This window comes from Dendrobates tinctorius, unplaced genomic scaffold (assembly GCF_039654945.1).
Source record: "Dendrobates tinctorius isolate UK_male_01 unplaced genomic scaffold, ASM3965494v1 ptg000016l, whole genome shotgun sequence".
NCBI classification, from domain to species: domain Eukaryota; kingdom Metazoa; phylum Chordata; class Amphibia; order Anura; family Dendrobatidae; genus Dendrobates; species Dendrobates tinctorius.
Window position 1 is genome coordinate 35,921,183 of NW_027361684.1, and position 22,594 is coordinate 35,943,776.

Consider the following 22,594-nt stretch of genomic DNA (forward strand, 5'->3'; position numbering starts at 1 on the left):
AAATTGACCACATTTTTTATTTCAATTTTTTTTTTTCCTGCTCTAAAATTTAGGTGCGCCTTATGGTCCAGTACAAACAAATAAACCAAGGGCACTGGAATTTTGTAAATCTATACCGCCTTCATTTTGCCACAATTATTTCTTAAGTTATGTAATCAATTAGTATGATAGATCAGGGGTGTTTGTGATTTATCTTATTACAAGGTAATTAACCCCTTCATGACCAAGCCTATTTTGACCTTAATGACCAGGCCATTTTTTGCAATTCTGACCAGTGTCCCTTTATGAGGTAATAACTCAGGAACGCTTCAATGGATCCTAGCGATTCTGAGATTGTTTTTTCGTGACATATTGGGCTTCATGTTAGTGGTAAATTTAGGTTGATAATTTTTGCGTTTATTTGTCAAAAAATCAGAAATTTGGTGAAAATTTAGAAAATTTTGCAATTTTCAAATTTTGAATTTTTATTCTGTTAAACCAGAGAGTTATGTGACACAAAATAGTTAATAAATAACATTTCCCATATGTCTACTTTACATCAGCACAATTTTGGAAACAAAATATTTTTTTGTTAGGAAGTTATAAGGGTTAAAAGTTGACCAGCGATTTCTCATTTTTACAATAAAATTTACAAAACCATTTTTTTAGGGACCACCTCACATTTGAAGTCACTTTGAGGGGTCTATATGGCAGAAAATACCCAAAAGTTACACCATTCTAAAAACTGCACCCCTCAAGCTACTCAAAACTACATTCAAGAAGATTATTAACCCTTCAGGTGTTTCACAGGAACTAAAGCAATGTGGAAAGAAAAAATGGACATTTTAATTTTTCCAACAAAAATTTTCTTTTAGCATCAATTTTTTCATTTTCACATGGGAAACAGGATAAAATGGATGCTAAAATTTGTTGGGCAATTTCTCCGGAGTACAACGATACCTCATATGTAGTCATAAACCACTGTTTGGGTGCACGGCACGGCTCAGAAGGGAAGAAGCGCCATTTGACTTTTTGAATGGAAAATATGCTGGAATATTTAGCGGTTGCCATGTCGTGTTTGGAGAGCCCCTGTGTGCATAAACATTGGAGCTCCTCCACAAGTGACCCCATTTTGGAAACTAGACCCCCCAAGGAACTTATCTAGATGCATAGTGATCACTTTGAACCCCCAGGTACTTCACAAATTGATCTGTAAAAAAAACAAAACACTTTTTTTTTCACAAAAATTTTCTTTTAGCCTCAGTTTTTTCATTTTCACATGGGCAACAGGATAAAATGGATCCTAAAATTTGTTGAGCAATTTCTCCTGAGTGCACAGATACCTCATATGTGGTCATAAACCACTGTTTGGGTGCACGGCATGGCCCGGAAGGCAAGGAGCACCATTTGACTTTTTGAATGGAAAATTAGCTCCAATCGTTATCGGACACCATGTCGCATTTGGAGAGCCCCTGTGCACCTAAACATTGGAGCTCCCCCACAAGTGACCCCATTTTGGAAACTAGACCCCCTAAGGAACTTATCTAGATGTGTAGGGAGCACTTTGAACCCCCAAGTGCTTCACAAAAGTTTATAACACAGAGCAGTGAAAATAAAAAATAATTTTTTTTCCTCAAAAATGATTTTTAGCACACTATTTTTAATTTTCACAAGGCTAACAGGAGAAATTGGACCACAAATCTTGTTGTCCAGTTTGTCCTGAGTACGCTGGTACCCCATATGTGGGGGGGAACCACTGTTTGGGCACACGGCAGGGCTCAGAAGGGAAGGAGCGCCATTTGACTTTTTAAAATGCAAATTACTTCCAATCGTTAGCGGACACCATGTTGTGTTTGGAGAGCCACTGTGTGCCTAAACATTGGAGCTCCCCCACAAATGACCCCATTTTGGAAACTAGACCCCCTAAGGAACTTATCTAGATGTGTAGTGAGCACCTTGAACCCTCAAGTGCTTCACAAAAGTTTGACGCAGAGCCGTGAAAATAAAAAAAAATTTTTTTCCCTCAAAAAATGATTTTTAGCCAGCAATTTTTTTTCACAGGGGTAGCAGGATAAATTGGCCCCAAAATTTGTTGTCCAGTTTGTTCTGAGTACGCTGATACCTCATATGTGGGTGGGGACCACTGTTTGGGTACACGTCGGGGCTCGGAAGGGAAGTAGTGACATTATGAAATGCTGACTTTGATGGAATGGTCTGCGGGCATCATGTTACATTTGCAGAACCCCTGATGTACCTAAACTGTGGAACCCCCCCACAAGTGACCCCATTTTGGAAACTAGACCCCCTAAGGAACTTATCTAGATGTGTGGTAAGCACCTTGAACCCCCAAGTGCTTCACAGAAGTTTAGAACGCAGAGACGTGAAAATAAAAAATATTTTTTTTTCCTCAAAAAAAATGATTTTTAGCCAGCAATTTTTTTTTTCACAAGGGTAGCAGGATAAATTGGACCCCAAAAGTTGTTGTACAGTTTGTCCTGAGTACGCTGGTGCCCCATATATGGGGGGGAACTATTGTTTGGGCACACGTAAGGGCTCGGAATGGAAGTAGTGGCGTTTTGAAATGCAGACTTTGATGGAATGGTCTGCGGTCGTCATTACGTTTGCAGAGCCCCTGATGTGCCTAAACAATAGAAACCCCCCACAAGTGACCCCATTTTGGAAACTAGACCTCCCAAGTAACTTATCTAGATGCCTGGTGAGCACTTTGGACCCCCAAGTGCTTCACAGAAGTTTATAACGCAGAGACGTGAAAATTATAAAAAAAAAAATTTTCCACAAAAATATTTTTTTAGCCCCCAAATTTTTATTTTCCCAAGGGTACCAGGAGAAATTAGACCCCCAAAGTTGTTGTGCAATTTTTCCTGAGTACGCTGATACCCCATATGTTGGGGTAAACCACTGTTTGGGCACACGTCGGGGCTTGGAAGGGAGGAAGCACCGTTTAACTTTTTGAACGCAAAATTGGCTGGAATCAATGGTTGCACCATGTCGCGTTTGGTGACCCCCTGATGTGCCTAAACAGTGGAAACCCCTCAATTCTAACTCCAGCCCTAACCCCAACACACCCCTAACCACAGCCCTAACCCCAACACATCCCTAACCCTAATTCCAACCCTAACCATAACCCTAACCCCAACAGACCCCGAACCCTAATCCCAACCCTAGCCATAACCCTAACCACAAGCCTAACCCTAATTCCAACCCTAACCCTAATTCCAACCCTAACCCTAATTCCAACCCTAACCCTCTTTCCAACCCTAACCCTCTTTCCAACCCTAACCCTCTTTCCAACCCTAACCCTCTTTCCAACCCTAACCCTCTTTCCAACCCTAACCCTCTTTCCAACCCTAACCCTCTTTCCAACCCTAACCCTCTTTCCAACCCTAACCCTCTTTCCAACCCTAACCCTCTTTCCAACCCTAACCCTCTTTCCAACCCTAACCCTCTTTCCAACCCTAACCCTCTTTCCAACCCTAACCCTCTTTCCAACCCTAACCCTCTTTCCAACCCTAACCCTCTTTCCAACCCTAACCCTCTTTCCAACCCTAACCCTCTTTCCAACCCTAACCCTCTTTCCAACCCTAACCCTCTTTCCAACCCTAACCCTCTTTCCAACCCTAACCCTCTTTCCAACCCTAACCCTCTTTCCAACCCTAACCCTCTTTCCAACCCTAACCCTCTTTCCAACCCTAACCCTCTTTCCAACCCTAACCCTCTTTCCAACCCTAACCCTCTTTCCAACCCTAACCCTCTTTCCAACCCTAACCCTCTTTCCAACCCTAACCCTCTTTCCAACCCTAACCCTCTTTCCAACCCTAACCCTCTTTCCAACCCTAACCCTCTTTCCAACCCTAACCCTCTTTCCAACCCTAACCCTCTTTCCAACCCTAACCCTCTTTCCAACCCTAACCCTCTTTCCAACCCTAACCCTCTTTCCAACCCTAACCCTCTTTCCAACCCTAACCCTCTTTCCAACCCTAACCCTCTTTCCAACCCTAACCCTCTTTCCAACCCTAACCCTCTTTCCAACCCTAACCCTCTTTCCAACCCTAACCCTCTTTCCAACCCTAACCCTCTTTCCAACCCTAACCCTCTTTCCAACCCTAACCCTCTTTCCAACCCTAACCCTCTTTCCAACCCTAACCCTCTTTCCAACCCTAACCCTCTTTCCAACCCTAACCCTCTTTCCAACCCTAACCCTCTTTCCAACCCTAACCCTCTTTCCAACCCTAACCCTCTTTCCAACCCTAACCCTCTTTCCAACCCTAACCCTCTTTCCAACCCTAACCCTCTTTCCAACCCTCACCCTCTTTCCAACCCTCACCCTCTTTCCAACCCTCACCCTCTTTCCAACCCTCACCCTCTTTCCAACCCTCACCCTCACCCTCTTTTCAACCCTCACCCTCACCCTCTTTTCAACCCTAACCCTCTTTTCAACCCTAACCCTAACCCTAATGGAAAAAAAAAAAAAAAAATATTATCTTTATTTTATTAGTTCTGCCTACCTATGGGGGTGATAATCGGGGGGTTTATTTACTTTTTCTTTCATTTTGATCACTGTGAGAGTGATCAAAATGAAAGAATGGAATCTGCAGCCGGCAGATTCGGGCGGGCGCACTGCGCATGCGCCCGCCATTTTCAAAGATGGCGGCGCCCATCATCCGGACCCGAGGGACACCGGGAGGGACGGGGGGACACCGGAGGTACCGGGGGGGGTGAGGGGGGGATCGGAGGCTGGCGGGGAGCAGAGGGAATGGGAGGGGGGCAGATGATGACAGCGGCGGCAGATCGCCGCTGTCATTCAGTTGCGGGGGGGCGATCGCCGGTGGGGGGGGTGGAATCGGTGTCTCCAGCCATGTCCGATGCTACAGCAGCATCGGACATGGCTGGATTGTAATATTTAATCAATTTTCATTGATGAAATATTACTATCGCTCTGATTGGCTGTTTCACTTTTAACAGCCAATCAGAGCGATCGTAGCCACGTGGGGGCGAAGGCACACCCCCTGTGGTGAATTACAAAGCCCCCTGTATCTGCGGGTCGGGTGACCTTTCAGTGACCCCGGTCACCCGACCCGCAGGGGGGCTTTGAAGTCATGACGCCACATAGGCGTCACTGGTCAGATTTGAACCAGGTTTCATGACGCCTATGTGGCGTCATTGGTCGTGAAGGGGTTAAAGCTTAAAGACTGGTAATAAAATGGCCTAATGGGAGTAACATTTTGCAATTCTATCAATGCTTAATATTGTTTCCCTTCTTCCATTTTCTGTTTATATAGACGAGTGATTATAATAATGGAAATGAATGTGCTGAAGCCAGCGGATTCTGTCTATGGAAAGATTGGAAATCCTCAACCTTACAATGATGGTAATGATTTTAGTACCTAGCTTCTCAACATAGTACCTGTATATGTTCATATAGGTATTTTGGTGTTTTAAAAGAAACTAGTTTTACCAGTTGAAGCTTGGACCATTTTCCTGGACATGAGCATGATTATTTTATTTATTTTTTCTCAAATTATTCAAATATTTTTCTCCTTTTTATGTTATATAGGGACCTAATTTATCACCATAAGTTCATAGAAGACTTTTTTTTTAATTCGTTTATTAAACTTCAGGGTACAAAGAATGCACAACATACACAATGATTTATGATAACAGGCACTTTACAAAGCATACATGCCTCCATCCATAATAAAATATAATACAAAGAGATTGCACACTCTTATAGATAAACAAGGTAATGTCTACATTTCCTCCCAAACATATGCAAAAAATGACTGTTTGTTTCCCCATATGTATATCACTCTAATTTCACAAACCTTGTCATGTCATGCAGCAGTAAAAACTAACTAAAACTCCTAAACTACAGCTACCACTACATCAACTACTATCCGCTATTTCCGCAGCCTGGTTTCCCATACCATATTATGTCGCATGTGATGTTCAGTCTTGCAAAGTGAGGTGAGAGGAATTCCACCTCTACCAGATCTTTCCAAATTTACCCGGGCATCCCCTATTTTGGAACAGCGTGCGCTCACATGGATTAATTGAATTCACCAGTTTAATCCAAAATCTAACCTAAGGATCCAAACCCCCCCCATCCACCTCAGTGCCAGCACCTTCCGTGCCATAAACAGCGTCTCGCGCAAGAAGATCCCAGTGTAGCGATCCCAGATCTCCTCCTCCCACACCCCAAACAAGCAGACCAATGGCTCTAGAGAGACAGGGGCCTGCACCAGGGACGTCAGTAGTGTAGTCACCTCTTTCCAGTAGTGCAGGATAGTGGGACATTGCCACACCATATGGATAAAATCAGCATCTGGCGAGTGGCATTGTATACACTCCGACGATTGAAGCCGACCCATCCTAAAAAGTCTCAGTGGAGTCAAATATGATTGATTTATTATATATAATTGTATCATTCTGTTATTAATGGATGGTGAAGCTCCAATCGGAGACTCCAGAATTTCCTCCAACTCCTCCTCTTGCGTATCAGGAATGAGCTGTTCCCACTTCATCTTAATAGAGCTTATGGCCAATTCTGCCCCTACCGACAGCATAAATGTGTACAGAGAGGATATGAGACCCTGGGGACCCTGCGAATTAAGGATTCCTATCAGAGGTAAAGATTAAATAGTACGGTCCACACCCCCATCCCTCATGTGTGACTGAAAAGCCGATCTCAGCTGCAGATAGCGAAAAAATTGAGATCTCGGAATATCGTGTGTGGCCTGCAATTGTTCAAAAGACTTTAAGGTCCCCTGGTCATACAAGTCTCCCACTGAAGAAACGCCACACTGGGTCCAAAAAACAGCGGACGAGTGATTCAGCAACTCCGGAAAATAATTATTACTCCATAGGGGCATTTCAGCTATAACATCTTTAAACCCTATTACCTTCTTGATTTGTCTCCATATTAATCGTGCCAGCCGGAGCAGGGGTAACAGACGTGGAGCGCTAGTTCTTTCCAACTCAAGGAAACCTAATGGGCAATCTGCTTGCGCAGCGTGGAGTAGGTGGCTTTCAGAATTAGGGAGGCAACTACCCGGCATCCATTTATTTAAAGCTTTCGCCTGCCCAGCCAAGTAGTATAGGAAAAAATCTGGCAGCGCCGCCCCACCTCCCTTCCTTGGTCTTTGTAGAGTGGACAATTTGAGTTTAGGCCTAGTTTTCCCCCAAATAAAGGACGTGACCAGAGAATTAAGATTAACAAAAAGGACTTGGGCACCGCTACCGCACTGTGCTGGAGCGAGTAGCCAAATTTAGGGAGTAATATCATTTTAATCAGGTTGATGCTTCCAGCCACAGATAATGGGAGCCTACTCCAAGACGCAAATTTAACCTTAACTAGATCCAGCAGCGGGTGGACATTAAGTTGTAGATCAAGCGTACTATTATTAGAGATGTGAATGCCCAAATATTTAAAACTAGATACAATAGGCAGCGAGGAGAGAGCCTCCAGCCGGGGAATTGGAGCTTGGGAAAGGGGTAACAGGGCACACTTTTCCCAATTTATATGTAAACCTGAATATTTACTGAATTTATCTATAAGGGATATCACCTGTGGCAAAGTTTCTTCCACATCATTCAAGAATATCACCATGTCATCGGCATACAAGCCTATGGTATCTACCCGACCTGCTATATCTATACCTCGGATATTGGGGAAGGACCTTATGCGTATCGCTAGTGCCTCAATCGCAAGGGCGAAGAGAGCCGGGGAAAGAGGGCAACCCTGATGGGTTCCCCTATGCAACGCGAAAGACTCAGATATAGAATTATTTATTATAATACGGGCCTTAGGTTTCATGTATAATATTTTGATCCATGTTATAAACTGATTGCCAAAGCCATACCTTTGCAAACATGCGGAAAGGAAAGGCCATTCAAGAGAGTCAAAAGCCTTGGCAGCGTCTAACGATGCCAATGCCCATCTGTTGTCTGGCATCAGGGACCTATATTGGACTATTTATTGGACTCTTCTGATATTAATAGAGGTACTTTTGCCAGGCATAAAGCCCATTTGATCTGGATGTATCAGATTCAATATATTGGAATTCAACCTAGTAGCCAGAATTTTGGTGAAAATTTTATAGTCCACGTTCACTAATGAAATGGGTCGATAGGATCCACATTCTAAAGGGTCCTTCCCCTCCTTCCGAAGCACTATATTAGCCCTGTAAAAGGATTCAGGCATAGAATTCCCCGAAACACCTTTACCAGAAGTGGCGTCAATATATCCTGATACTTCCTATATAGTTCAATAGGTAACCCATAAGGCCCAGGGGCCTTCCCAGAAGCCATGTTTGTCATAGCGCTATTTATCTCCTCTGTGGTAAACTCAGCGTCCATAAGGGCCCGCTGTTCCAAATCCAATGTGGGGAATGATATATCTGACAAGTAGTCTAAGCACCCCAAAGTGTCAGTCACTTTAAGATTCATATAGTGACCTATAATAATCCAGAAAACAGCCGAGAATATCCTCGGTCGAAGACACCAGTGTACCATCCATCTTACGAATTTGCAATATCATATTAGAGGTGTTATGTTGGCGCACCAGGTAGGCCAAAAATTTGCCCGCCTGGTTCCCCAATTCGAAATAGGATTAACGAGTAAAGAATAATTTACGCTTAGATTTAGTGTCCACGTGCTGAGTATATAACCTCTGGGCAGCCAGCCACTCATTCCTGTTCCCGCTGGTCTGGCTAGATATATACGTTGCCTCCACGTCCCTCAGTCGTTGCTCCACCTCGTCATCCTTCCCTGCGGTTACCCGCTTAATATAAGAGATCGTGGAGGACAAACAGCCCCTCAGGTAAGCCTTAAGGGCATCCCAAAATAAATTAATATCCTGGGGTTCCGGATGGGACGCGATGAAGCAATTCAACTGATCGATCGTTCTGTCCGGAGACCCCATCAGTTTTAACCAGAAAGGATTTAGTTTCCAAGCTATCCCACTGTTTACTCGCCCATATTTGAGTTTAAGGACGACCGGACTATGGTCTGAGATCCCCCTACTTCCATGCTGTATATCAGCCACCCACATTACTAGACCGCCAGAACCGAATATATAGTCTATGCGTGATAGAGAGCGTTTGGTGGATGAGTGACAAGTGTATTCCCGTAACTCAGGGTGACGTACCCTCCACAAATCCAACCACCCGCCACCCCCCATAAATGATGACAACGGGGTAGTCGCTGGGGAGGACCCCCCAGTCGTTCCATCATCAAGCCTCAACTTATCAAGGTGATTATTCATAACCATATTAGTCGCCCATACAAATAACATCTGCGTCTGGATAGGCAAGAGCAAAACTCATTGCCTTCTGCAGAATGGATATTCGAGCTGGAGGGGGGATATAGATACACAAGACCACATATTTCCTATTTATCAATGCGTGGACAAAAATAAAACGACCCTCAGGATCCCTCCGAGTTTCCCTCGCCTCCCATCTGACGTCCTTATGTACCAACAGCGAGACCCCCCTCGAGTAGCTGGTGTGGAATGTATGGGCAGACCATTGTACCCAGGGTTTCTGTACGCACCGCGCTGTATCCCTTGTCAGATGCGTCTCCACCAAGGCCACAATGTGAGGGCGATAATGTCTGACCTGTGAAAAGACCTTGATCTTTTTTCGAGGAGTTTTTATTCCCCTCACATTCCATGTCATACATATTAACTCCGACCCCATATTTTGCTCCTCTGAACATGATGCATAGTGTTACCCAGGCAAAATAGAGACATCACATGGAGACTGAAATTGTCGTCGACTGCGATTATAACCAAAAAAATACCAAAATCCTCTGCGGAAAAAAAACAACGTGAATAAACAACAAACAACGTAGGAGAAAAGTCCTGTACTCCCACCACAAAACAAACAAGGGGATAACATCACTGAGCCCAGTGTCCGGTATTGTTGGTAACCTGGACGCCTTCAAGTAAAGCTCCAATCAGCCGATTAATGGAAACCTACCAACTGACAATAGTGATTCCTTTTCAGCAGACCCTCCATGAGATCGCAACCACTCAGCCGCCTCTGCCGGATCTGTAAAAAACGAAGTAGAACCCCCGTGGACCACCCGGAGCCGGGCCGGGTAAATCATCGAGTACACAACATTTCTCTCCCGTAGATGTCTTTTGACCTCCGTAAACTGTGCCCGTTGTTTCTGGAGTTCCGCAGAGAAATCCGGGAATATCGAGATCGTGGCATTGTTGAACTTAATAGGGCTTTTTTGGCGTGCCAGCCGTAGAGCCACGTCTCTATCCCTGCAATTGAGAATACGTGCCAGAAAGGGTCTAGGCGGGGCTCCCGGAGGAAGAGGCTTAGTAGAGACTCTATGAGCTCTTTCCACCGCAAAGATTGAAGAGAATTCGTCGCCTAAAGTGGTTTTAAGCCAATCTCCTAGGAATTTCTCTGGATGCTGTCCCTCCGATCGCTCCGGCAGGCCAATAATTCGGATGTTGTTCCGACGCATTCTATTCTCCAGGTCATCTGCTTTTTGCCTCCACTCATTCATGGAACCTGACACTTTTGTTAGTTTAGCCTCCATGGGCGTGATGGTGTCCTCCACCTGGGATACCCGCGTCTCCACCTCCGTAATGTGACCCTTCATGGCTTGCATATCTTGTCAGAGGCGTCCCACCTCGGTATATACATCCTCTATCTTCCCAGACAGACGTCCTGGTTAAGGATATGGTCTGCATGAGTTGCTCGGACGCCTGTTTAAGGGTTAATTCCTCCTGCTCACTCTCCCCCCCCTCCTCCTTCAGAGGGGCGGCTCTTACGCTGAGCTTGTGAGGAATTATTTTTAGTAGATCTAGAGCCCTCAGCATGATCTACTCTGGCATATTCTTTTAGCTTTTCAGCCGCTGTTCCAGACCCCTTGGCACGACTCATGTTAGAGGCAGTAGGGCACAGCCGGATAGTAGAGTCCGTGCACTCAGAATTCTCCAAATCAAAGTGACAGAGTATGATGATCAAGTGATGGCAGCAGGGTCCCAGGTACAGCACAGACCCACAGCGCCTCACAAAGAGGCAATGTCCAGTCCCAGGCAGCAAGCAAGGGCCCCCACAGCCCATGGAGCAACCCTCACAGGGACCACAGCCAGGGAGGCATCCTGGTCCCGACAATTATGGCGCTGGCAAGGGCAGGCAATATGGTAAAGAGGGGGACGCGGGGCCCAATTTTCCAGGGCACACACTGCTTGTCACCCACAAATGGTTAAATTATCTGCTCACCGTCCTGCTCCCTCAGCGCTGCAGCGATGAGGCCCGGCGCCGAGTCTCACCAGCAGAGCGCGCGCCTCCAAGATGGCCGCCGCCCCGTGCAGGCCCCACCGGCCGCCCAAGTTTTCAGAGCTGCCGCCACTAAAGAGTCCAGCTCCGCTCTCCTGCGAGGGGTCCAGGAGCGACCATGGGTCCAGAGGGGTCAGAAGAGAGGCAAGTGTGCCAATAAATCAGGGGTCCGCTGATCGGATGGTATCAGGATGTCAGAAGCTTCCACAAAGCGCGTCCTACTCCGTCGCTGCCATAGGCACGCCCCCATAGAAGACATTTTGTGCGCATTCATTTTATTCATTATTAACCCTGTAACTGGGGCTGGTATATCCTACCTAATGCTGTGCTGTGTATACAGAAATATGCCTTTTCTGTGCAGAGTCCAGCTGTCTCTGAGCACCATCAACGACACCTCCATGAAGCTGCTGACTGCAGTTATGTTCTAAAATGTAATTTAATGTCATATTAGGACTAGCTTGAGGTTTTAAGATTTGTCGTTCTGCAGATAGATAAGGCTTCTTTCACTATGTATATGTGTTGCCTTTTTCCAACACCTAAAAATGAAAAAGGTAGACTTTCTTTGCTTTATGTCTTGGTTAATCCACTGAATATTTTAGTTAAATGCTATAAAAGTATGTGCACAGGACCTCTTTCTTTTAGGCTGTGTGCCCACGTTGCGTTTTTGACGCGTTTGTGCCGGATCAGACGCTTCAGAAACGCTTAAAATAAGCTTCCCATTCAATTTAATGCATTTTTGGCTTTTTGTGCATAAGCATGCGTTTTCTTCCGCTCAGAAAACGCTTGGTGGCTAAAAACGCAGCATGCTCATTATTTTCCGCATAGGTCCGCGTTTTTAGATGTTTCCAAGCTTTCCAGAAACCGCGTGGAAAAAAACGCATCAAAAATGCGTGGTTTTTGTGCAAAAATTGCGCAAAAATGTGCAGAAATAAAACGCGGTTTCTGGGGAGGAGTCTGGTTTTCTGAGCGTCTAAAAACGCTAACGTGGGCACATAGCCTCAAACATTTGCTTTAGGACACATTGCTTTTTTTTTTCATTCTTTTTTTGCCTCTGGACTTTAAAAAAAAAAAAAAAAAGACAAAAAAACCCTTTGTATTGAAAAAACTAGTCAGCATCTTCCAAGGGGGAGTCTTCAGGAAAATGGTCAGGTCACTTCTTTGCGCCACTTGCTGTCTTTGGAAATGTAAAACTGTAACAGACTCAAAAGACTGAACATGTGAATAGCATAGTTTTTTGCATTGGAATTGGATAGTTATTTTTTTTAGGCCACACTACCGTAGAATACGGCCGAGTGCTATTCGAGAAGATATCGCATAGCACTCGGCCCAGTGTTAATCTATGGGGCAGCTCACATCAGCATTTTTCTTTCCTCAGGTGTATTCAACGTGTGTGTAAAATCACAGCATGCTGCGATTGTATGCTTATATCGCCGGGACTCGCCAATGCAAGCCTACGGGTGCGTGAAAAATTCGGACGCCTCATGGACCGTGCAAGTGCTGTCCGATTTTTTTTTTTTTACGCACCGATGTCCTTTGAAAAACCGGCAGTTCATCTGCCGAGTACAGTAAAACCACAGCGTGACAGGATAGAATAGATATATACACATTGAGTATATAGATGTCAGTGACACGCATATATATTTATGTATATATGTTACAGAGTAGAAAAGCCGGCAATTCAGCAGCCATATAGCGTAAAGTCACAGCAGGAGCTGACAGGATAGAATAGAGGGATTACATACAGTGTATACAGGTAGAATAGATATATAGATGTCAGTGACATATACAATTAGTACAGTGTGTGCAGCGTTAATAAAATATTGTTACTCTGTCGCCTCATTGGGGGACACAGAACCATGGGTGTTATGCTGCTGTCCACTAAGAGGCGACACTATGGATAATCTGAAAAAGATTAACTATGGCTCCTCCTCTGCAGTATACACCCCTGGACGGCGTCAGCCTTCTCCAGTTTTTGCTTAGTGTCGCAAGGAGGCACACCTTAAGAATTTTTTTTTTTTTTTTTTTTTTCACTCCGTTTTTTTTCCCGGATGACAGATGACGAAAAGCGGGTCTCCTGTGAGACTCCCGGCATGGCTCCTTCCTCGGCCCCCTATTATGGGGTGCCCGGTTGAAGTAGAGATGACTATTCCACATGTCGCTCCTTCCCCAGTCCTGCGGGTGCTGGCTCGAAGTTGAGACCCCCCTCCTTCCCCAACGCCTTTTGGTCTTGGGTTGAGGTCGAGGCGAGGAAGAAGCCCCCTGATGGTGACAGCAGCACCCTCCCTAATCCCCCTCTGGAGGTATTAGGTTGAGATGCCTCAGGTAGGCCCTGTACTTCGGTAATCTGCAGCTCACTGTATCCAGGGACCCCAGCCCAGCTGCGGACTCCTGTCGGGGCTGGGGGGGGAGTGCGGGCAGGCATGGCACATAGAGACAGGGCTCCCTGCGCCCCTGTCTCTGCGGCAGCACCAGCTCCATAGCGCCTCAGGGGGACCCATCATAGGGCCCCGCTTCCGATTGTGGCCCCACCGCTAGCCTGCCTTCCAATCCGGGGGGGTCCGGTTAAGATCCGACCCCTTCCCAGACTACCACGCCTGCCTGGAGCCCTTTCTGGGCATCGATATCTAATTTAGGCCGCGGCTTCGGCCTAGCTTAGGTCGCCGCCTCCTCGCCGCCCCCGAATGACAAATATGACGCTCTACAGTGTCATAGAAGGGGCGGATCGAGGCATCAGCAGAGCACCACGCCAGCCACTCTCTTTGGGGCACAGGACTGTGACTCTTCGGCGCTGGACCTAGGGGCACACTGGTGGGGTAAGATCACAGCTCGGGTTTTTGCTCGGCTGTGAATCCGGTTTCCCTGTAAGGCTCTCCCATAAGTTTCCCCTGCATATCCACCCCTGTAGGGCTCTCCCATAGCCTGCCTTTCTGCGCTCTGTGCACTATGCTGGGCTCAAGGTACAAGAGAACCAGGCAGTACAGCTTTTATGCATTCTGCACAGCCTGCAAAACCACTCTCCCCAGTGGCAGCACGTACCCCCACTGTCGGGATTGTATCCAGAATACTGGGTCAGAACCCCAAGAGGCTCCTACCAATGCTTCAGCGGATGCTACCACGCCGGAATGGGCTACCCAGATGTCGCAGTCTATGACGCAGTCCATAGATAACCTAACCTCCACATTACTCCAGGCTCTGCAGGGTCATGTCTCGCCTATGAGCGTTACCCAGCAAAGAGGCAGTTTCTAGCTCTCCCAGACGTAAGCGGACCCACACGTCGCGTTCCTCTGCGTCATCCCATAGCACACGGTCATCCCCCTCTAGGGAGAGACACCGTAGTTCCAGGTCACCTAGACCGTCCCCTACCAGAGACAGACAACGCACATCTCCACAGCGACCCCCGACTACAGGAGACCTCCGCCCCAGCTCACCCACCAGGGAACGCCTAAGCGATACGCAGGATTCGGAAGGCATCCGTGTCTCCGACTCGGACAACGAAACGGAGAGGTCTCTGGTCCCTTGTCCCCCTAGCAATACAGCGCTAGTTGAGGACATAATCTCTTCCATCCATCGGGTGCTGGACATTTCCGATCCAACCCCGGAAGCCCCAGAACATAAGATTTGCTTTGAAGGTGTTCTGAAACCACCTAAGGTCTTCTCTAACCACCCGGAATTTCAGGCGATCCTTACCAAGCAGTTTTCGCAGCCCGAGAAGAAATTCACCAATCGCGTATATTTAGAGGCTAGGTACCCCTTCCCACAAATCGACACCAAACAGTGGACAGACCCACCCGAAGTGGATTCCCCCCCCCCCCCCCCCCCCCCGTCTCTAGGCAAGCAGCACAGACCCTCCTCTCACTGCCAGATAGCTCAACCCTCAGGGATGCAGCGGACCAGCAGGTAGAACGCATGGCTCGTTCAGTTTTCGAAGCGGCAGGGGCCTCCCTGGCCCCCGCGTTCGCTTCAGTTTGGGCGGCCAAGGCCATTCTGGCTTGGGCCAAAAATTTGCAAGCTGGCCTCCAAGCGTCAAATCCAGAGCTGTCGGACCAAGCTGTTCAAATAGCAGTGGTAGCAGATTACATGCTTCATGCAGCCCTGGATTCCGTAAGAGGTGTAGCAGGGATAGCAGCAAACGCCATAACAATTCGGCGTATCCTCTGGCTGCGGGAATGGAAAGCGGATGCGGCCTCGAAGTCCCTCCCGTACCTCAGTGGACGGCTTTTCGGTGAAAAGTTGGACACAATGATATCCAACGCCACTAGGGGTAAGAGTACCTCTCTCCCTCTACTAAAACCTAAACGCATGTAAACGGCGTAACTAAACACGATTCCGATCCTTTCGGAATTCTTTGGGCTGGTCCGTCTCGTGCCCAGCACAAAATCGTAACCGCTCTCCACGCAGGGACAACCCACGGGCGGCGCAGAGGCCGGACAGGACCTGGCAGTCGAAAGCAGGCCAGACGAAGCCCAAAGGAGGACAACCTCAGAATTTCTCCTCATGACTCATGAACTCCGGAAGACACCCCACCAGTAGGCGGACGACTTCTACTCTTTCAGCAAGTCTGGCTGCCTATTACAGAAGGCAGGTGGGTCAGGGAAATAGTGTCTTCCGGATACAAGATAGAGTTCACTTCCAGTCCACCGAACCGGTTCTTCCTCTCTGTTCCACCAAAACCGCCAGACAAGGCTCGTGCCTTCCACCAAGCGGTCTCCTCTCTCCTTCAAGGAGGAGTCATAGTACCGGTTCCCGCTACTGAACGCTTTCCGAGGGTTCCACTCCAATCTATTCGTAATCCCCAGGAAAGGAGGCAGCGTCCGGCCCATACTAGACCTAAAACAACTCAACAAATATGTACGGGTTCGTCATTTTCGCATGGAGTCCCTTCGGTCCATCATTGCGTCCATGGAGCCTTGTCCAGGGACAAGGCACTGGCTCTCCATCTAGGAGATCGCTTACTCCTCCGCAATCCCCCCTCATCTCTCTGGTTTGCCATGAGTCCTCAGCAGGATGGCAGCAGCAATGGAGGCGGTACCATTTGCCCAGTTTCACCTCAGGCCTCTTCAACTAGCCATCCTCAGGTCCTGGGACAGGAGTCTTTTCTCCCTCGACAGGAAGTTCCGGCTAACATCGTCAACCAGGAGGTCCCTACACTGGTAGCTCAAGCTAACTTCGCTTGCAAGGGGAAAATCCTTTCTCTCAGGTCATTGGAAGGTCCTGACCACCGATGCAAGCCTAACAGGTTGGGGTGCGGTGCACCTACATCACAGGGCGCAAGGCAAGTGGTCACCAGTGGAAGCGACCTTGCCCATCAACATCCTGGAAATTCGGGCCATCTTCCTGGCATTGAGAGCCTTTCATCACTTGCTGGCAGCCTCTCATATCAGGATACAGTCGGACAATGCCACGGTAGTGGCATATGTGAATCACCAAGGCGGGACCCGCAGTACCCAGGCGATGAGAGAAGTGGCTCAAATCCTCCACTGGGCGGAAAACACGAGGTCGGTACTCTCTGCGGTCCACATTCCGGGTGTGTACAACTGGGAAGCCGACTTCCTCAGCAGACAAGGAATGGACTCGGGGGAGTGGTCTCTCCATCCCGAAATTTTTCACCAGATCTGCCATCGTTGGGGGACCCCGGACGTGGACCTAATGGCATCCCACCTCAATGCCAAGGTCTCCAATTTCATGGCCAGGACACGCAACCCGCGGTCGCTCGAAGCGAATGCCCTGGTTCAAGACTGGACCCAGTTCCAGCTCCTGTACATTTTTCCACCCCTCCCCCTGATCTCCAGAGTCGTGAGGAAGATCAAACAAGAGGGAGTTCCAACCATCCTGATCGCGCCGGACTGGCCCAGACGTACATGGTACGCCGACATCGTACAACTTACAGCAGACGCCCCCTGGCGTCTCCCCCACCGTCACGATCTTCTGTCACAAGGTCTGTTCTACCATCAGAACTCAGGGGCTCTCAATTTGATCGCGTGGCCCTTGAGACCTGGGTTCTAACCCAGGCAGGGCTCTCACCGGACGTCATTACGACCATGATCAGGGCAAGGAAGCCAGCCTCTGCCAAGATCTATTACCGTACCTGGAGAGCTTTCTTTACCTGGTGCGAATCTCGTGGACAGGTCCCACTCCCTTATTCCCTCCCAAAGGTACTTGGTTTTCTTCAATCGGGCCTGGATGCCAGGCTATCCCTAGGCTTGCTTAAGAGCCAGATGTCAGCGCTTTCAGTGCTTTTCCAAAGGCGTATTGCTAACAAGCCGCAAGTAAAGACTTTTTTTCTCCAGGGAGTTTGCCAAATAGCTCCCCCCTACAGACGTCCACTGGAAACGTGGGACCTCAACCTGGTCCTGACAGCATTGCAGGCACCACCTTTCGAACCCCTTAAGGAAGTCCCACTCCGCATTCTGTCACAGAAGGTGGTTTTTCTGGTGGCAATCACCTCGCTACGCAGGGTGTCGGATTTGTCAGCACTCTACTGCAGACGGCCCTTCCTAGCTTTTCACCAGGACAAGGTGGTTCTCCGTACGGTACCATCCTTCCTTCCGAAGGTTGTGTCTAACTTCCACCTCAATGAGGAAATTTCACTGCCGTCCTTTTGCCCGGTTCCGGTTCATAGAGTGGAGAAGGCTCTGCATACGCTTGACCTCGTCAGTGCATTGCGTATATACGTGTCTAGGACTGCACCCTTCCAGAAGTCTGATTCCCTTTTCCTTCCGGAAGGCGTTCGCAAGGGTCTGCCGGCTTCCAAAGCTACCCTTGCCAGGTGGATCAAGTCCACCATACAAGAGGCTTACCACCTTAACAACTCTCCTCTTCCGGCCGGTATCACGGCACACTCTACGCGGGCAGTAGGGGCCTCCTGGGCCATTCGGCACAAGGCTTCTGCACAACAAGTGTGTAAGGCTGCCACTTGGACTAGCCTACACGCGTTTACGAAACACTACAGTGTTCATACCCAGTCCTCAGTAGATGCGAGCCTGGGTAGACGGGTTCTGCAGGCGGCAATGCCCCAAGTTTAGGGACCTGCTAGCACAATATTCGTCCATTGCTTCCCACCCAGGGACTGCTTTGGGACGTCCCATGGTTCCGTGTCCCCCCAATGAGGCGACAGAGTAAAGGAGATTTTTGTGTACTCAACGTAAAATCTCTTAGCCTCTAATTGGGGGACACAGCTCCCACCCTGTTGCCCTTACGGGCCGTTGTTACGGTTCAGTTCTCATATTGTTCTTTGAGCTCGTACAGAGTGGCCTTCTTACAGGCATGGTTATGTTATTTATGTTCCTCCTAATGCTTTTGCACAAAACTGGAGAAGGCTGATGCCATCCATGGGTGTATACTGCAGAGGAGGAGCAAAAGTTTAATCTTTTTCAGATTATGCATAGTGTCGCCTCCTAGTGTACAGCAGCATAACACCCATGGTTCTGTGTCCCCCAATTAGAGGCTAAGAGAAATAGATTTTACAGTGAGTACACAAAAATCTCCTTTTGCTGAAAAGAATGGCGTTGTCTTCTGTGTAGTTTTCTTAATGAGCAGAGGCAAAGCCGACAGCTGGGTGCAGATATTTATAGCCTGGGAAGGGGGTAATCATGTCGCTTCCCAGGCTATTGCTATCAGCTCACATCTGTGTACTTAGCCTTTACTGGCTATTAAAATAGGGGACCCTAAAAAAAAATTTATATAGGGTCCCCCTTTAATTAAAAAACAGCAAAGGCCATTCAGACAGCTGCGGGCTGATATTAATAGCCTAGAAAGGGTCCATGGATACTGGCCCCTCCAGGCTAAAAGCATCAGCTTTCAGCAAAATCTCTAAGATGTGCTTATTCTGGCACTTGGCCTCGCTCTTCCCACTTGGCTTGTAGCGATAGCAAGTGGGGAGATAGTTGTGGGTGGGTGTGTTTTGGCTGATATCACCTTTGTATTGTCAGGTGACATCAATCTCTGAGGTTAGTAATGGAGAGTTGTCAAGACTCCCCCATTACTAACCCCATAGCCATATTGTATAAAAACAAAGACACACAGAACAGTCCTTTTAATTGAAAGAATGACAGACTCCTTTTAATAAATCTTGATTAACCCCTTCCTGACATCCGACGTACTATCCCGTCCATGGGACCCGGGCCCCTATGCCCATGGACGGGATAGTACGTCTACCGCGATCAGCAGCGCCCACGTGGTGAGCGCCGCTGATCGCGGCCGGGTGTCAGCTGATTATCACAGCTGACACCCGGCACAATGTGTCAGGGGCGGTCACGGACTGCCCCCGACACATTAACCCCTTGCACACCGCGATCAAACATGATCGCGGTGTACCGGGAGTTAAAGGGAAGCATCGGCAGGGAGGGGGCTCCCTCCGTGCTTCACTGAGCCCCCCACGGCAGCGCAATGTGCAGCGCTGCTGCGGGGGGCTCCTTTCCTCCAGGCCCCCGAATCCAAGATGGCGACGGGGGCCTTCGGGGGCCTGGAGAAAGCTGGCTTCCTCAGTGCCTGCAAAGCGCCGGCAAGAGGAAGTCTTCTTCAATGCCTGTGACGGATTGCTGATCTGTCACAGTGATCTGTGATGTGACAGATCAGCGATCTGTCTCAGGACAGTGATGTCCCACCTGGGACTATGTAATAAAGTAAAAAAAAAAATAAAAAAAAGTGTAAAAATAATTTTAAAAAAATCGCCAAATAAATTAGTAAAAAAAAAAAAAAAAATATTCCCCAATAAATTCATTTTTTGAAAATAAAAAAAACCCAAAACAATAAAAGTACACATATTGGGTATCGCCGCGTCCGTAACGACCCGCCCTATAAAACTGTCCCATTAGTTAACCCCTTTAGCGAACCCCTTAAACAAAAATAAAAAACGAAGCAAAAAATAATGATATATTATCATACCGCCAAACAAAAAGTGTAATAACGCGCGATCAAAAAGACGCATATAAATATCCATGGTACCGCTGAAAACGTCATCTTGTCCCGCAAAAAACGAGCCGCCACACAGCATCATCAGCGAAAAAATAAAAAAGTTATAGCTCGCAGAATAAAGCGATGCAAAAATAATTTTTTATATAAAATAGTTTTCATTGCATAAAACCGACAAAACATAAAAAAACGGCCTAAATGAGGTATCGCTGTAACCGTTCTGACCCGAAGAATAAAACCGCTTTATCAATTTTACCGCACGCGGAACGGTGTAAACGCACTCCCCCAAAAGAAATTCATGAAACGCTGGTTTTTGTTCATTCTGCGTCCCAAAAATTGGAATAAAAAGCGATCAAAAAATGTCACATGCCCGAAAATGGTACCAATAAAAACGTCAACTCGTCCCGCAAAAAATAAGACCTCACATGACTCGGTGGGTCAAAATACCTAAAAATTAGAGCTCTCAATATGTTGTGATGCAAAAACTATTTTTACAGTAAAAAGCGTCTTTTAGCGTGCGACAGCCGCCAAACATAAAAACCGCCATAAATAGTAAATCAAACCCCCCGTTATCACCCCCTTAGGGAAAAATAATAAAATTAAAAAAATGTATTTATTTCCATTTTTCCGTTAGGGCTAGGGTTAGGGCTTGGGTTAGGGCTGAGATTAGGGTTAGGGGTGTGTTGGGGTTCGGGTTGGAGTTAGAATTGGGGGTTTCCACTGTTTGGGCACATCAGGGGCTCTACAAATGCAACATTGCGTCTGATCTCAATTCCAGCCAATTCTGAGTTGAAAAAGTCATATGGTGCTCCTTCCCTTCCAAGCTCTGCCATGCGCCCAAACAGTGTTTTACCCCCACATGTAGGGTATCAGCCTACTCAGGACAAATTGCAAAACAATTTTTGGGGTCCAATTTCTCCTGTTACTCTTAGGAAAATAAAAAATTGGGGGCAAAAATATCATTTTTGTGGAAAAAAATGATTTTTTTATTTTCACGTCCGAGCGTTATAAACTTCTGTGAAGCACTTGGGGGTTCAAAGTGCTCACCACACATCTAGATAAGTTCCTTAGGGGGTCTAGTTTTCAAAATGGTGTCATTTGTGGGGGGTTTCCACTGTTTAGGTACATTAGGGGCTCTCCAAAGGCAACATGACACCCGCAGACCATTCCATCAATGTCTGCATTCCAAAACGTCACTACTTCCCTTCCGATCCCCGACGTGTGCCCATACAGTAGTTTTCTCCCACATATGGGGTATCAGCATACTCAGGACAAATTGGACAACAACTTTTGGGGTCCAATTTCTCCTGTTACCCTTGGGAAAATAAAAAAAATGGTGACTAAAAGATCATGTTTGTGGAAAAAATACGAATTTTCTTATTTTCACGCCCGGGCGTTATAAATTTCTGTGAAGCACTGGGGGGTTCAAAGTGCTCACCACACATCTAGATAAGTTCCTTGGGGGGTCTAGTCTACAAAATGGTGTAATTTGTGGGGGGTTTCCACTGTTTAGGTACATCAGGGGTTTTCCAATCGCGACATGGTGTCCGATCTCAATTCCAGCCAAAAACGTCAAATGGCGCTGCTTCCCTTCCGTGCTCTGCCATGCGCCCAAATAGTGGTTTACCCCCACATGCGGGGTATCAGCGTACTCCGGACAAATTGCACAATAACTTTTAGGGTGCTGTTACCCTTGGAAAAATAAGAATTGAGGGTGAAAAGATCATTTTTGTGGAAAAAATGATTTTTTTAATTGTACGGCTTTATGTTATAAACTTCTGTGAAGCCCTTGGGGGTTCAAAGTTCTCACCACACATCTAGATAAGTTCCTTAGGGGGTCTAGTTTCCAAAATGGTGTTATTTGTGGGGGGTTTCCACTGTTTAGGTACATCAGGGGTTTTCCAATCGCGACATGGTGTCCGATCTCAATTCCAGCCAAAAACGTCAAATGGCGCTGCTTCCCTTCCGAGCTCTGCCATGCGCCCAAATAGTGGTTTACCCCCACATGTGGGGTATCAGCATACTCAGGACAAATTGCACAATAACTTTTAGGGTCCTGTTACCCTTGGGAACATAAAAATTGGGGTGAAAAGATCATTTTTGTGGAAAAAATATGATTTCTTAATTGTACCGCTGTACGTTATAAGCTTCTGTAAAGCCCTTGTGGGTTCAAAGTTCTCACCACATATCTAGATAAGTTCCTTGGGGGGGTCTAGTTTCCAAAATGGGGTCACTTGTAGGGGGTTTCCACTGTTTAGGTACATCAGGGACTCTCCAAACGTGACATGGCGTCCGATCTGAATTCCAGCCAATTTTGCATTGAAAAAGTCAAACGGCGCTCCTTCCATTCTGAGCTCTGCCATGCGCCGAAACAATGGTTCCCC

The 22,594-nt window shown here is 47.2% G+C and overlaps 1 protein-coding gene across 2 annotated transcripts in view; it reads left to right on the plus strand.

The window, feature by feature from the left end:
• Positions 1-22,594, plus strand: part of RPA1 (replication protein A1) — a 123,804-nt gene that overhangs the window by 20,390 nt on the left and 80,820 nt on the right. The window contains exon 5 of one of the 2 annotated variants that reach the window (XM_073565682.1): positions 5,280-5,368. The exons of the other annotated variant lie outside the window; for it this stretch is intronic. Coding sequence (XP_073421783.1) covers positions 5,280-5,368 — 89 coding nt within the window. The remainder of the gene's footprint in view (positions 1-5,279; positions 5,369-22,594) is intronic. 2 annotated transcript variants of the gene reach the window in all.